Source organism: Pristiophorus japonicus, chromosome 8, assembly GCF_044704955.1.
Source record: "Pristiophorus japonicus isolate sPriJap1 chromosome 8, sPriJap1.hap1, whole genome shotgun sequence".
Classification (NCBI taxonomy): domain Eukaryota; kingdom Metazoa; phylum Chordata; class Chondrichthyes; family Pristiophoridae; genus Pristiophorus; species Pristiophorus japonicus.
Genome location: NC_091984.1, coordinates 100221394 through 100234860, shown reverse-complemented (window position 1 = coordinate 100234860; position 13467 = coordinate 100221394). Strand labels below are relative to the sequence as shown.

The 13467-nt window shown below is 41.2% G+C and overlaps 1 protein-coding gene across 4 annotated transcripts in view; it reads left to right on the top strand.

Moving 5' to 3' along the window:
* Positions 1–12346, top strand: part of abl2 (c-abl oncogene 2, non-receptor tyrosine kinase) — a 138796-nt gene extending 126450 nt beyond the window's left edge. For 2 of the 4 annotated variants that reach the window (XM_070887181.1, XM_070887179.1), the window contains 6 exons: positions 155–332; positions 597–781; positions 2272–2424; positions 3071–3160; positions 3872–4033; positions 4795–12346. In XM_070887181.1, the coding sequence (XP_070743282.1) occupies positions 155–332; positions 597–781; positions 2272–2424; positions 3071–3160; positions 3872–4033; positions 4795–6500 (2474 nt within the window). In that variant the 3' untranslated portion in view covers positions 6501–12346. Of the gene's footprint in view, positions 1–154; positions 333–596; positions 782–2271; positions 2425–3070; positions 3161–3851; positions 4034–4794 lie in introns of those variants that run through there. The other 2 variants (XM_070887180.1, XM_070887183.1) reach the window with 2 other exon arrangements.
* The last annotated feature ends 1121 nt before the right edge of the window (positions 12347–13467 follow it).

Genomic DNA, 13467 nt, shown 5'->3' with positions numbered 1-13467 from the left:
GTCTTTATTTTTAAATCATTTTAAAATTAGTTTTAGACATTATCAATAGTGTGCGCGAACTGGTACCAAATAAAAACAAGCTTGTGTTACTGTTCACCTGGTGAGTTTGTGCACATCAATTATCGATGGCAATAATGTTTGTCTTTGTCTTTAGGTGTCTGTACTTTGGAACCCCCTTTTTACATTGTAACTGAGTACATGCCCCATGGGAATTTGCTGGACTACCTACGCGAGTGCAATCGGGAGGAGGTGAATGCCGTGGTGCTCTTGTACATGGCCACACAGATCTCTTCTGCTATGGAGTACCTGGAGAAAAAGAATTTCATTCACAGGTCAGGCACTTTAAAGAATCAAAGCACACTGTTAGAATAGCACTGAGATGATTAGCTGAAGTCTCCCCCAAATATGTCAGTATGATCAGTAACTCTTGAGCTTTGCAAAAAGGTAATTTAAAATATCTCAGAAAATCCGTTAAAATGGTTAATACTTATTTTAGCATTTGAGTGCTCTTTGTTATGCTGCTGATTCACTTCATTATTCACTTCTGCAGACTTTTGTGCGCATTTTGTCATGTTGATTTTGTCTCTTCGTTCCAGAGACCTGGCTGCTCGCAACTGCCTGGTTGGTGAAAATCACGTGGTGAAAGTTGCGGACTTCGGTTTGAGCAGGTTAATGACTGGTGATACGTACACTGCCCATGCTGGAGCTAAATTCCCAATAAAATGGACTGCACCAGAAAGCCTTGCCTACAATACCTTCTCAATAAAATCTGACGTATGGGGTATGTACTTCATGAGGGTTTAATGAGCACTGGACATAATGATGGAGCGCAGTATCATTAATCAGAACAAATGAGTTGAGCTCAACTTTGTCTTTCACCACTGGATCCCAGGTTAAAATCCAAGCTAGGTATTTTTTGGGTGGGGTGGGGAAAGAAAAGCAACCATTTTTTTTTTAAGTTCTTGAATTCTGCACCTCTCACTCCGCCCAATTCCACCCCTGTTGGAAAAACATGTCATAGATTGGTTCTTTGGATGCAGGGCATGCTTCTTGTAGAAAAGGGTGCAAGATTGTAAAATCCCGTAATGTGTTTAACAAAAACAAGCACGTACTTCCAATCAACGTTTTCCATTAATACAAAAGCAAAATACTGTGGTTGCTGAAAATCTGAAATAAAAACAGAAAATGTTGGAAATACTTAGCTGCCTGACCTGAGTATTTCCAGCATTTTCTGTTTCTATTGCAACTTTTTCCATTGTCAGGTGGGTGTAATTACTGCATGACGAGTTTTTGTGGGCAGTTTACATTTTCAGGGCTAGAATTTCGCTCACCTTGCGACCGAGTTTTCGCCGCGATTTGCCCCTCCATGGTGAAAACCCGGTCGGTGGGATCCTTGGGCACCTTTTTGCGGCGGCGCTACCACATACTGCTGGGGAGAGGTGTGCCGACGTGAAACGATGTGCAACGTCTCGGATTGCATTACCGTCGTATTTTCGGCACCCTCTGCCACACCCAGAATGCCTACAGGGTCAAACCTGCGGTGCAGCTCTGCCAACAGTGGTAAGTATGAAGAACTGCCAAAAAAAGTAAGTTGAAGTTTTTATTTTTTAATTCCTTTTCAGCGATTTAGTAGTGAAGGGTTTTGTGAATTTTTTTTTTTTGCAACAAAAAAAAAAATCCCCCCCCCCCCCCCCCCCCCGCCCAAGGCTGTGCTACCGCCTCGGACTAAAGTTGCCAAAACCGGTTTGCGTCGTGAATCCTCGCGCAATGTTGACTTCACCAATGATGTAAAGGCCGAAATTTTGGTCTAAAAACGGTAGCGGGCGAAAAACAGTACATTTTGGTGCAAAACTACTCTTTTCGCTGACAAACGAAAAGCTAGCCCTCAATGTGGAAAAAAGAATTCTAATGGAACTATAAAAAATAAGGATAGAATGACTTTAAAATGGGAAATGAATGGTGTCTGCCATTGAATTATTCTCTCCCGAATTTCACCTAAAGACTACATTTGTGCAACACCACAGGAGATTAGCTAGAGTATTTAAAAGATTGTTCCATTAATTAAAACTATAGGTTGTTAAATAACTAATTTTGTTCTAATCAATTACGATTTCTTTCTATCCTATCAAAGAAACAAAAAAATGGTGTTTGTAAGGCATTGAATATCACATTGTCAATAGATGTTGGTGACTGTTACAAGTGATGGTTCATGGTATATTAGAAAGTTTAGATGGTGTTGATCAAGTCCTCTATTTTTCCATTTCTTCTCAGCATTTGGAGTGCTACTGTGGGAAATTGCCACATACGGGATGTCTCCGTACCCAGGAATCGATCTGTCTCAGGTCTATGATTTACTTGAGAAGGGATACAGAATGGAGCAACCTGAGGGTTGTCCACCTAAAGTCTATGAACTGATGAGATCATGTAAGTAAAGTCATTTTCACAATGGTTGTGGAAGGTTTTTCAACAAACTATGTGTGAAAATATATTTTGAATAATCAGTGGGAATCACATTTTACTCATGTCTTTAGCGTAATTCATCTAGAAGTAAAGGTAATAATAAATATAATTATGCGACTACAAATCAGTGATCCTTAAAGTTTGATGAATTCAAGTAGCCGCATCTTTATTTAAATGTTAATTGTATTAACATATGACCTAGCTTTTCTGGTCATAGCACTGATAGTCACCCATTTAAAATAAATGGCTACAGGTGACATCATGATTGGAAAATCTAGGCCTATTTCTGATTGGTAACCCTAATCCTAACATTGAGGTGCAGTTCCATTTTTATTTTGAATGAAATAAAATTCGCTCATTATTCTGCAGTTCTGTGCTGTGACTGTACTTGGCAAACTCATCATTAAGGTTTAGGGCAACTTGTCATGAATTTAACTTTGAGATAGGCCGTAGCATCTTGGATTTATCCTACAAATATTATCATAACCTATTGTATTGCACATGTACATTTGAAAACCTAATTAAAGTGCTGCTCAAAAAGTGAGAACTTTCTTTCTTGTGGAGAGATGGCATGGATCAAAGCTGCTTCACGTGTCTGTTTTCCTCTTAGGTTGGCAGTGGAATCCTATGGAACGTCCATCGTTTGCTGAGATCCATCAAGCATTTGAGACCATGTTCCACGACTCCAGTATTTCAGAAGGTAAAAGATCAATAAACTTTGTTAATGTTTTTTAGTGGTAAACTCCTTACGAGACTCCAGTTGTGAGACAGTTCCTCTTTGTTGTTCAAAGAACAAACAATCTTGCTGTCAATTAGTGTCATGAATGGGTGATTCATATGTGGATCAAACTTGCTTTTAGATAGAACTTTGTCTCTTCCTGCTGTGCTGCAAAATTTAGAAGCTTGTTGATCCTCAAAGGAAACAGCAAAACAAAGTCACCAATGCCACAGTCAAGCAGACAACCAGTTTCTAATTCCTGAATTGGCAATTTGTAAGCAAAACAGCAAAGGATCTTTTTGGAAATAGCAGCTGTGACATATTGATAGGCTGTCACCTTGTACTCAGTGGCTACATACATGAGCCTTTTGAGGTCTGCTAAAGAATTTCTACAATCAGTTTAAGGCGCTGAATTCATATTTTTAAAATTCAGATTAAAGTGAAATAAGAACAGATAAGCATACACAAGAAAAGAAGGGTGTGAAAAGACCATCCAGTCCATCCACGCTCACCCTATACATTAGATGGAGCATTCTCAGATAAACCATGTCCAACCGCTCCAACACTTGCTCGTGTGCGCTCTCTCTCTCTCTCTCTCGCTCTCCTCTATCTCATATTTATTTTATATTTTTATAAGTTTTGAAGACTAAAACCAGAAATTCAAACTTGTCAGTGCTCCTTTTCCTCTGGCAGAAGTTGCAGAAGAACTTGGAAAAACTGCTTCTTCAACTGTGATCACCCACCAGCTTCAGTTACCCCTGCTCCCAACAAAAACTCGAACACTAAAGAAAAATGCAGAAAATAAGGAAAACATGGACATGGATCATCCTGCTGTAGTTCAAACCACGGTGCCAGGTACTTGTGTCACTTTTTGGTTGTTTTTTGCATTTTGTCCTTTTAAGTTTGCCCCTCTGTTAGCCCTTCTCCCCTTCGATCCTATCTTCTCTGAAGCTTCCTTTAGGATGGTAGGTGAACAAGTCACAGACATGCCCACCCCTCCCAGTGATTGCTAGCACATCATTGTTGCATTGTGTAATGGACCAAATTAGTCCAAATGGCAGTCCTCTCATTTCCCCCAATAATAAATTTTTTAAATCCTGGCTAATCTCTCTCAAAGCTTATCACATGTGGTTAGACACAAGATGAAGTTGGTGAAATGAGCATCTTAGCCACAATCTAGAAGACTGAATGGGGTTGATTTTTAATAGCCACACATTTCTGGAGAGATTGCAAGTCAAATATGATCTATTAATTGCAGAATAAAAAAAACACAATAAATGGTGCATTCACTCGACCATAACGTACACAGAGACTTCCATGCAGAGTTGGTTTCCCCCCTACAGCTTCTGTTTGTGGCATTAGAAACTTAATTTAAAGATGATCAGTGATAAAGAACAAAAAATGCAATACTGCTAAGTGAGTGGTTGTGACATAGGAACATTTAGAAGCTAGAAAATAAATCCAAGTTTGCAAGATGGCAGGAAAAGAAAAAAAACTGCACAAGAGGACAATGAGAACGGAGACCGAACAAGAAGATGAACAAGCATTGATCATGCACTTAAATGCTTCCTTCCACCCTTGAGTTACATTTAATTTTTTTTTTCTTTTCCCAATAGGAATGGGAACAAGCACAGCCCCATGTAGCATCTCCCCAGCATTGCCTCGTAAGCAGAGAGATAAATCTCCCAGTGGTCTCCTGGACGATAGTAAAGAGACCCTGTTCACTAGAGATAGAAAAGCTGGCTTCTTCAGTTCCTTTATGAAGAAGAAGACTGTCCCTATGCCTCCTAAGCGCAGCAGCTCCTTCCGAGAGATGGAGAACCACCCACACAAAAAATACGAGATAACGGGTAACTTTTCTTCTTTCTCGTCTTTTCAGCACTCAGATGGTCTTACTTTTGTCCAGTCACACGCTGATGGGAATCACACACAGGCACGGTGCTGTGGAAGGGGTTCTGTGCAAAGAAATGGTGGTGTAACTAGTGGAGGGTGGGCAGGATTTGCTGGATTTTTCACTCCACGCTTAATAAAAAAGACACTTGGCTTAAAAGCCGGAAAGCCTTCGAGTAATGATGATTCAAGCTTGGAAGGCACCAAACCTTTCCCCCGGTCAAATTCTACTTCTTCCATGTCTTCAGGGCTTCAAGAGCTGGATCGACTAGCCTTGACTCTTCCCAGAAATTGTCACCGCAACAGAATTCAACTAGAGCATCCAGTGCCCATCAACTCTAAAGAGGAGGGACCAGGGAGGTTGACAGATCCACTACATAGAAAAGCAGAAGACGGAGTTGCTTCATTGAGAGACAAATCAAAAACAAAGCTCTTAGCGAGGGGTGCTGCGACACCTTCTATCCGGGCCCATGCAGGCAATGGAGACAGTGATCTTGCACAGAACCTAAACTCAGCACCAGTTGGGCATGGAGAAACCAGTAATAGCCATTCCGGACCTATAGGCGTGAAAGAGGATGTGGAGAAGACAGGTTGGTCCTCTCCAGTGAAGATTTCTGCCACACTCCCAGCAACTCATAATCACAAAGTACCTGTTCTGATTTCTCCGACTTTGAAGCATACTCCTGCAGAAGTTCAATTAATTGGAACAGATTCTCTGGGAAACAAATTCAAACTCCTGTCAGAGCACCAGGTTACATCTGAAAGGGAGAGGCCAAGGCTTGTGAAACCAAAATGTGCACCACCCCCACCGCCACCTTCTCTCAAACTATTGCAGCCTCCTTCGAGCACCAGTCTCAACAGCACAGAAACAGCAGAGGACTGTGAGAGCGCTTCAACGACACAGCAGGAAGTTGAGATTAATGGTGAAAGTGGCAAAAAGCCAACAATAGCTGTGTTTGGCAAGATCTCCAGACCATCTATGCCACCCCCTCAAGTGCCTCCTGCTTCATCCATTCCGATGGCAGCTTCCACCAAACTTGCAAATGGTGCCTCTGTAACTACAGGTGCTAGAATTTCCTTACGAAAAACCAAGCTGCCACCAGAGAAGCTGCCAACAGAAAAAATCAGCAAAGAAGCACTCTTAGAGTGTGCCGAGCTTCTCGCCAGTGTCATCGACAGTGGCCCAGAGTCCACCTCCAACAGCCAATTAGTTGAAGCGGGACACCGGCTGCTAGATCATTGCTCTGGTTATGTTGACTGCATTACGCAGATGAGGAACAAGTTTGCTTTCCGTGAAGCTGTAAGCAAATTAGAACAGAGCCTGCATGAGCTCCAGGTATCCTCCACGGGTTCCACTGGACTGCCTACAAACCCTGTGCTCAGTAACTTGCTGACGTGTGTTAAAGAGCTAAGTGATATTGTGCAGAGGTAGCCGAGAAGGCCTTATTGTTTGTGTGAGGATTAATGACTCGAATTTATTATCTGAAGTACCTCAGCAAATGTTCAGCTCTTCAATGTTTACAGATTCATCTCTTTCAGTCAGTGGAGTCCTGGTTAGAGCTGTCTGTGCATAGTGAGACAGCGGGAGGGGGGGTGAGGGGGCGGGGGGCGGTGGGGAACACTATCTCCACCATTTACTGGGTGGAATGCTACACCTGATATTAAAAACATTTTATGGAAAAGGTCCAAAACCAACTATTTTGGGTCACGGCCCAGGTAAGTTTTTTTTTCCCCCCCTACTGGACAGTCCTAAGGGACTCTTCCCTTTTGAAGAGGAAGTCAAGCCTAACAGTTTTAAGATACCCAATCACTTACTTATGATCCGTTATTTAAGTGCAAAGCTCAACGCAACAGTCTTGTCACTAGGCTTATTTTGAGTACTTGTATCAATACACTTTCAAAAAAATTACACTTGATGAGCCAGCTTGCTTTAATGTTGTCCATGTGCTGCTTGTGTGGTACTGTTAAGTCATCACCAATTATTCCCATCAATCACTTGTGGTGATAGACTGCGGCCACCAACACTTCGTCCTATTGGTGCATGGCGCAAAACTGTCCCGGCACACCCAAATGTAGAAGAACAAATGTATAATCTGTTGTGCCATGTGTTTTTCATTTTTCAAGTGGATATTGTGTGGACAATCATGCTCCCACTATTAATCTTTACTGAAGTGCTAGTGGCAAGACTGCAAAATAAAGCGTTGGCATGTTGGCTTCCCCTTCATATCTGGCGATACAATTGCTGACGGCAGTTTCCTCTTGGAAGCGCTATCTGTTCAGGGGTAGCAGCCAGACAAATCTGTAATCTCTGCTGACCCGTAAATTTAATTCAGGTTGATAATTTTTTCTATAATCCCAAATGTAGCAGTATTTTCTCTGTTTTTGGCAGCAGTATTGGAATTCCATGACAACACTACTTCAGAAAGTCCCTCAGAACTGTCATGGGGTTAAAGACGTACCTCTAATGTTGCTTCTCAGAATGGACCTCATGTTTATATTTTTGGTGAATAGTAAGAGGAAAGTTACGTGGCAGTGTCTGCTACGACTTCAGAATGACAATGTGAATTGTATTACCTTGGGATTGCTAAGTGAATCTACTGTGTTTGCTGTGAGTGTAGAAAATGACATCCCTAAATCATGCACACAGTCAAGTTAGAGCTCTACCACAGTCAATATTTATGACGGAACCCCCTTCTCCCCCCCCCCCCCCCTCCCTCCCACCCAATGTGCTCACCCTATGATGCTGGAGCATCTTGAAGGTCCCACAGGAATATTGCATCTGTTTTTTCTCTGTTCACAGCAATAGATTATACAAAGAAAAACGCACACATTTTGGAATCACTTCTTAAGCCGTGTGTTTTGTATAAATGCTGTTGTTTCTCTGGTAAAATAAATTTAGGTCAGTGAACAATACTGGTGTATCAAGCCATGTACTTCAGCCATTTTCCCATTGTGATTGTGGCTGTGAATGAAAAGCTTCTTCATCCAGGTTCCTGTCAATAAATTAGAAGCAGTTAGTTCTGAGAAACAGCTGGTTGTTTAATTAGTGACCAGGAGGATCATTTTTACATTAGTCCTGAACAGCCTTCCCATTGTGTTTACACCGTAACCTTCCAGCATGCAGACATTTTACCATGAATTTAATTAGTTTTTAATTTTTTTTAATGCAAGACCAATGAGTGGGCAGTAAACCTCTTGTTATGACCATGTGTTTCTCTTTCTCTCCTCCCCCCCACCCCCCCCCCCCCCCCCCCCCCATATCACTGCTCCTGAATGCATGCATGCTTCTTTTAAGGCGTTCCAGTTATTCTCATGCCACCACAGAATAATTAATTTTTCCCTCCTTCCTGCACTCCTTCCCCCATGCACATTGCTGCCTCCCACAATAGCCATATAGCATGTGCACTGGCGCCATACAAGATCATTTCTGGTAAGGCCATATATTTAATGAGAGCAACTTTTTTTTCCTATGAAGAGAAAATGTTGAGGCTTAAGCTGTGCCCAAACCAAGGGTGCAGCAGTATGAATTGCTGCCAAGGGTGCATTTTATCAATGTTGGGATTTGGAGTCGTGACTGTATGCGGTAGTCAATACCAAGGCAACACTTTGTAATACATGGCGTCGGAGTTTTAAAGAAAGGTGCGTCTCTTTGTACCATAGAGCACGGATCATAAGGAACGCAATAACCAATCAATTCGCACTCCCTCACACTGCGCTATTGTTTCTGGTAGGACCAGGGAAAATACTTTTTTTCTGAAAACACACATAACCTTGCTGTGTCCAGTGAAATGCAGAATTTTTATTTTTTTATTTTTGAGTGCTGTGACCGTCCGATCGTGTTTGCAGTATTACCTGTGGACTGTCATTTCAGACTGTTTGCTGCTGATTATTTGCAGAAATACTTTGTGCATTTATACCAAAGGCCACTTGGTTAGTCATTTTTGTGTGCAATTTAGGCTGGGTCAAACTTATTTCTGATTTCATGGGCAGATCTGCAATTAAGATTTATATTTATATTAAAGATTGTTTGGTATGCTCTAATAAATAACCCAGCAGTGTAGTAGACAAAAACCAATACTGCTGATTTTGAATGGTACAGTGAAGTCACATTGTCTGATACCATTAGTCCCTCGCTTACCATTCAGATACATTCTGTGGCATCTCATTTTATTCCCTCACAGTAACTTTGCTAATGCAGTCCTCCAAGTCATGTTAAATTGTTGGGAGAAGAGCATCAAACTGTGTTGCTCAGCTTGGTTATGGTTTTAGAAACAAGGATCTAATAAATTTGTGACATATGGAGGACTGGACTTCCTGATTTGTACCTTTGGCTGACCTCAGCAGGACAGTGGCGGAAGTGCTACAATTGGTGTCCGCATCTCTTGTGTTAGGGAGTAGGGAAAGAGCCAGGGTTCTGATCCTGATTGCTGTTCCTTCTGGGAAATGAGATGAAGTTGAGTTAAGCATAGGATTGAACGCTACTCTGCACACTGCAGTTTGGAGAATAAAAATGAAACTGCAACACCTCATGGTTTAACCAAGGCAAAATACAATTTGGTCCGCCCAATATGTTCTTTTTAAATATCACCTTATTTCTAATGCAACTAGGGTAATACATGTTTTGGAGAGAAGGGTTACAATTAGAGCCCAGGGCACTTTTATAATCAATCCATTTGTGCTTTCATGCAAGTTAGCTACATAATACTTCAAGGAGAATGATAGTCCTTGGGGTGTAATTTTTGTTCTAAACACCACCAGCGCACCCCCCCGCCACCCCCCCCCCCCCCACCGTCTCAGAAAAAAAGTTATTCTTCCAAAAAATATATACAGCTACATGGCTTTCTGTACACAGTGAACAAGCAAACTATTCAGACTAGGAAGATCCCAGATTCAGTCTCAGTTTTATGCCGCCGTAGAGGGTCCCACCATCAGATACGGGAATATTAGCCAAGGCGCTTGGCCCTGCCAGGAATATTAGCCAAGGCTCTTGGCCCTGATGGGAATATTAGCCACGCCTCTTGGCCCGGACAGGAATATTCGCCAAGGCTCTTGGCCCGGACAGGAATATTAGCCAAGGCTCTTGTCCCTGACGGGAATATTAGCCAAGGCTCTTTACCCTGCCAGGAATATTAGCCAAGGCTCTTGGCCCGGACAGGAATATTAGCCAAGGCTCTTGGCCCTGACAGGAATATTCGCCACGGCTCTTTGCCATTTCCAGCAATCAGGGCCTTGTGTCAATCTAGAAGGACGACACAATTAGACTTGGCTGTTTTACTCCCCAAGGATGGAATAGGCTGTCGGAATCCATGATTAAGGCTTTCGTAAATGCTGAATTTTGAGGCACCAGTGAGTGACTGGGACCTTATATCCAGCATGAATACATTCAGTGCAGAAGGGGGGGTGACAAAATTGGTGCCTTTTTTTCCAACTTTGTTCTGGGCTTCAGGTTGTCAGGTTACTCTGCATCACTGACTAGGAGTATCCCACATGTCCTAGGGTGGCTCTGTTCAAAGCTGTGAAGGCTGCACTTTCAGACCAATCTGAATGCTGCTTGTCCCAGGTTCCTTCAGTTCCCTGGCTGGTCTCGTGCCATGTCTTGTATGTTTTCAATGTTGGCACCATCATTGAGTGATCATGCAGCCTCCCAAGTCAATCACCATCTGAAAGAGAAAGATCCATCAACATTTTTAGTGATTTTATTTTTTCCAGAACTCCAGTATTTGGTGTGCTTTATATCTTCTTTGCAATAAATCTATCTCAATTTAGAATCCCATGTCTTATCCTCCAATGATTTAAAAACTTGTATTATCTTCATTGCATTACAATATTCTGTCACAATCACACCATGCATAATAGATGTAAATTAAGAGCAGAATGGGGCCCTTTTAATCTGGATTAGAAATTCACCACTGTCAGAAAATCTTTAAAGTTTGCGATCTGGTTCTGTAATGAATATAACCAGTGGAGCTTAGAATTTTAAAACTATTAGGGAATTCGTCAAATCATGCTGTGAAATCCTTAATAGGTAATCGACAATCAGTGTCGGCCTTGGTTCAGTTGTGGCACTCTTGCCTCTGAGTCAGGCGGTTGTTCAAGCCTTACTCCAGAAACCCAAGTGCATAACCTAGGCTGACATTTCAGTCCAGTACTGGGGGAGTACCGCACTGTCGGAGATGCAGTCTTTCAGGTAAGACGGTAAACCAAGACCCCGTCTGCTCCATCAGGTGAACACTACTCTAAGAGCAAGGTTTCCCCCAGTGAACTGGCCCATATCAATCACTCAATTAAGATCCCTAAAACAAAATATCTGGTCATTCTCACATTGCTGCTTGTGGGACCGTACTGTGCGCATATTGGCTACTGCGCTTCCCTACATTACAACAGCGACTATATTTCAAAAGTACTTTATTGGCTGTAAAGTGCTTTGGAACGTCCTGAGATCATTTAAGTTGCTATATAAATGCAAGTCCTTAAAAATAAGGCATAGTGAGGCTATCACAAGATGGGTAGAGTTTGGATTTTACCCCCCGATTAAATTATTTGCCTTTTGCATTAGAAATTTAATGCAAAAATGTTAAATACATGGGCACAAGAATTCTGTTGACTTTTTAACTTTATTTTTTGGATGTAACTGCAGAACAAAAATATCTGACGTTGATTGGAATCTTTCCGTAAAACACTTTATTTGTCCTTTATTAGCATTTACCATTGAGACTTTATGCAGATAGGAGTTGAAGACATGCCTGTAGATTTTCTGAAGTGAAGGACAGCATTGAGGATATGTGTGTGACCATGAATGTTGGGTTACTGCTGAAAATTTTCAAATTATTTATTTTAACAAAGCCATTTACTGAGTGTAACTGTGTGCCCGGGGGTTTAATGATTCACTACAACACAGATGCAACCTTATCTATCCCCATACGTTCAAGGAATGGGTTAATCTTTAATTCAGAACTGCAGACTGATCTGTGAGGTGTACCCTAGAACTCTGTTCTTCCCAGATTGACAAAATACCTCTTTTGTGTGTGTGTGGTGGGGTGGGGGATGAGATTGTTTTGTTAAATATGGGTGTATGTCAGGTTTTGCTCGAAAGCAGAAATGAATTTGTCCCAGCCTTTTAAACACTCTAAGATGTGTAAATATGTGAATTAATAGGGGTTTGAGGGATGGCAGAACTACCAGAATGAACACTCTAAATGACACGAGCAGTATTTTGTTCTTTTTGTACTATAAATATGTTTGAGTTTGTAATTAAATTATCACAGAATTATGGTTCAACTGTGTGTTTTTGGCAGTGTTGGCTTGTCGTAAGTATATTTGTATCCACATGGTCAGAGTCCATAAGTAACATCATCCATTCCATAGTTAAAAGAAAAATTATCAGCATTTAAAATAACTTACAATGAACTGTTTTATAGCCAGCGGAAAAATATGATGGGTACCTGGTCTCACTTCATTGTTTCGTTGATAGTAAGTTTTTGCAAACAAGTTGTTCAATGTTTAAATCTATGCTGAGTTCAAGGTGCTGAAAACTAATTTTATTTCATTATGGCTGCAATGATCAGACCCCCACTCGCATGTGAAAGCACTTTACTGTAATACATTATTTCTAAAGTGCATTTGCCTGAAATGTTTTTTTTCTGCAGAAAATTTTGTACAGTACTTTTAAGTTGCTATTTTGTTAATCTGTTTCATGTTTAAAGATTTTTTTTTCTAAGATACAAGTTATGTTGGTGCTATTAAAGATCTCTCCTAGTTATGTAAAAGTTGTTGGACACCATGCCATCGATGAGGATCTTTCTACACCCTGTGTTGAAGAATGCCAATGAAACTGGTTACAAGCTACTGCTGAATCCCAAGTGAAGCATTTCAAATCCCCCTCTTCCCTCCCCACCCCCCCCCCCTCCCACCCCTGCAGTACATGATTTGGAATATCTAGCAGGATATACTCTGAAACATTATAACATCAAATGCATACCATATACATAATGCCACATCTTATGCAGAATAAAATATTTTGGAGGAGATTTTAGAAGCACTCTTGTATGTTACAGTGAGGTTTCTAAAATGTTATCTCTTGAAACAGTTATTGCACACTTACATGTTGAGGGAACAGGAGCTTCTACAAGACTGATATATGATCAAATGCACATTGCGCAGCCTAACACATTCATGTAACGGCACTAAAATACCTTGTTGGTCTCATCCTGACCAGACAACTGGCTGCAAATGTAGACTGAATGAAATGTAGTTTTATTCAGAATAATAACACACACACAATATAAAATTCTGAATCATAGATTTAAATAGGAAATTGTGCCACCTTTGCGATAGCTTGTTTGAATTGGAGTACGCAATCGATTATTCAGTTACCAAACATCTGCTGACATAGGTTTGAA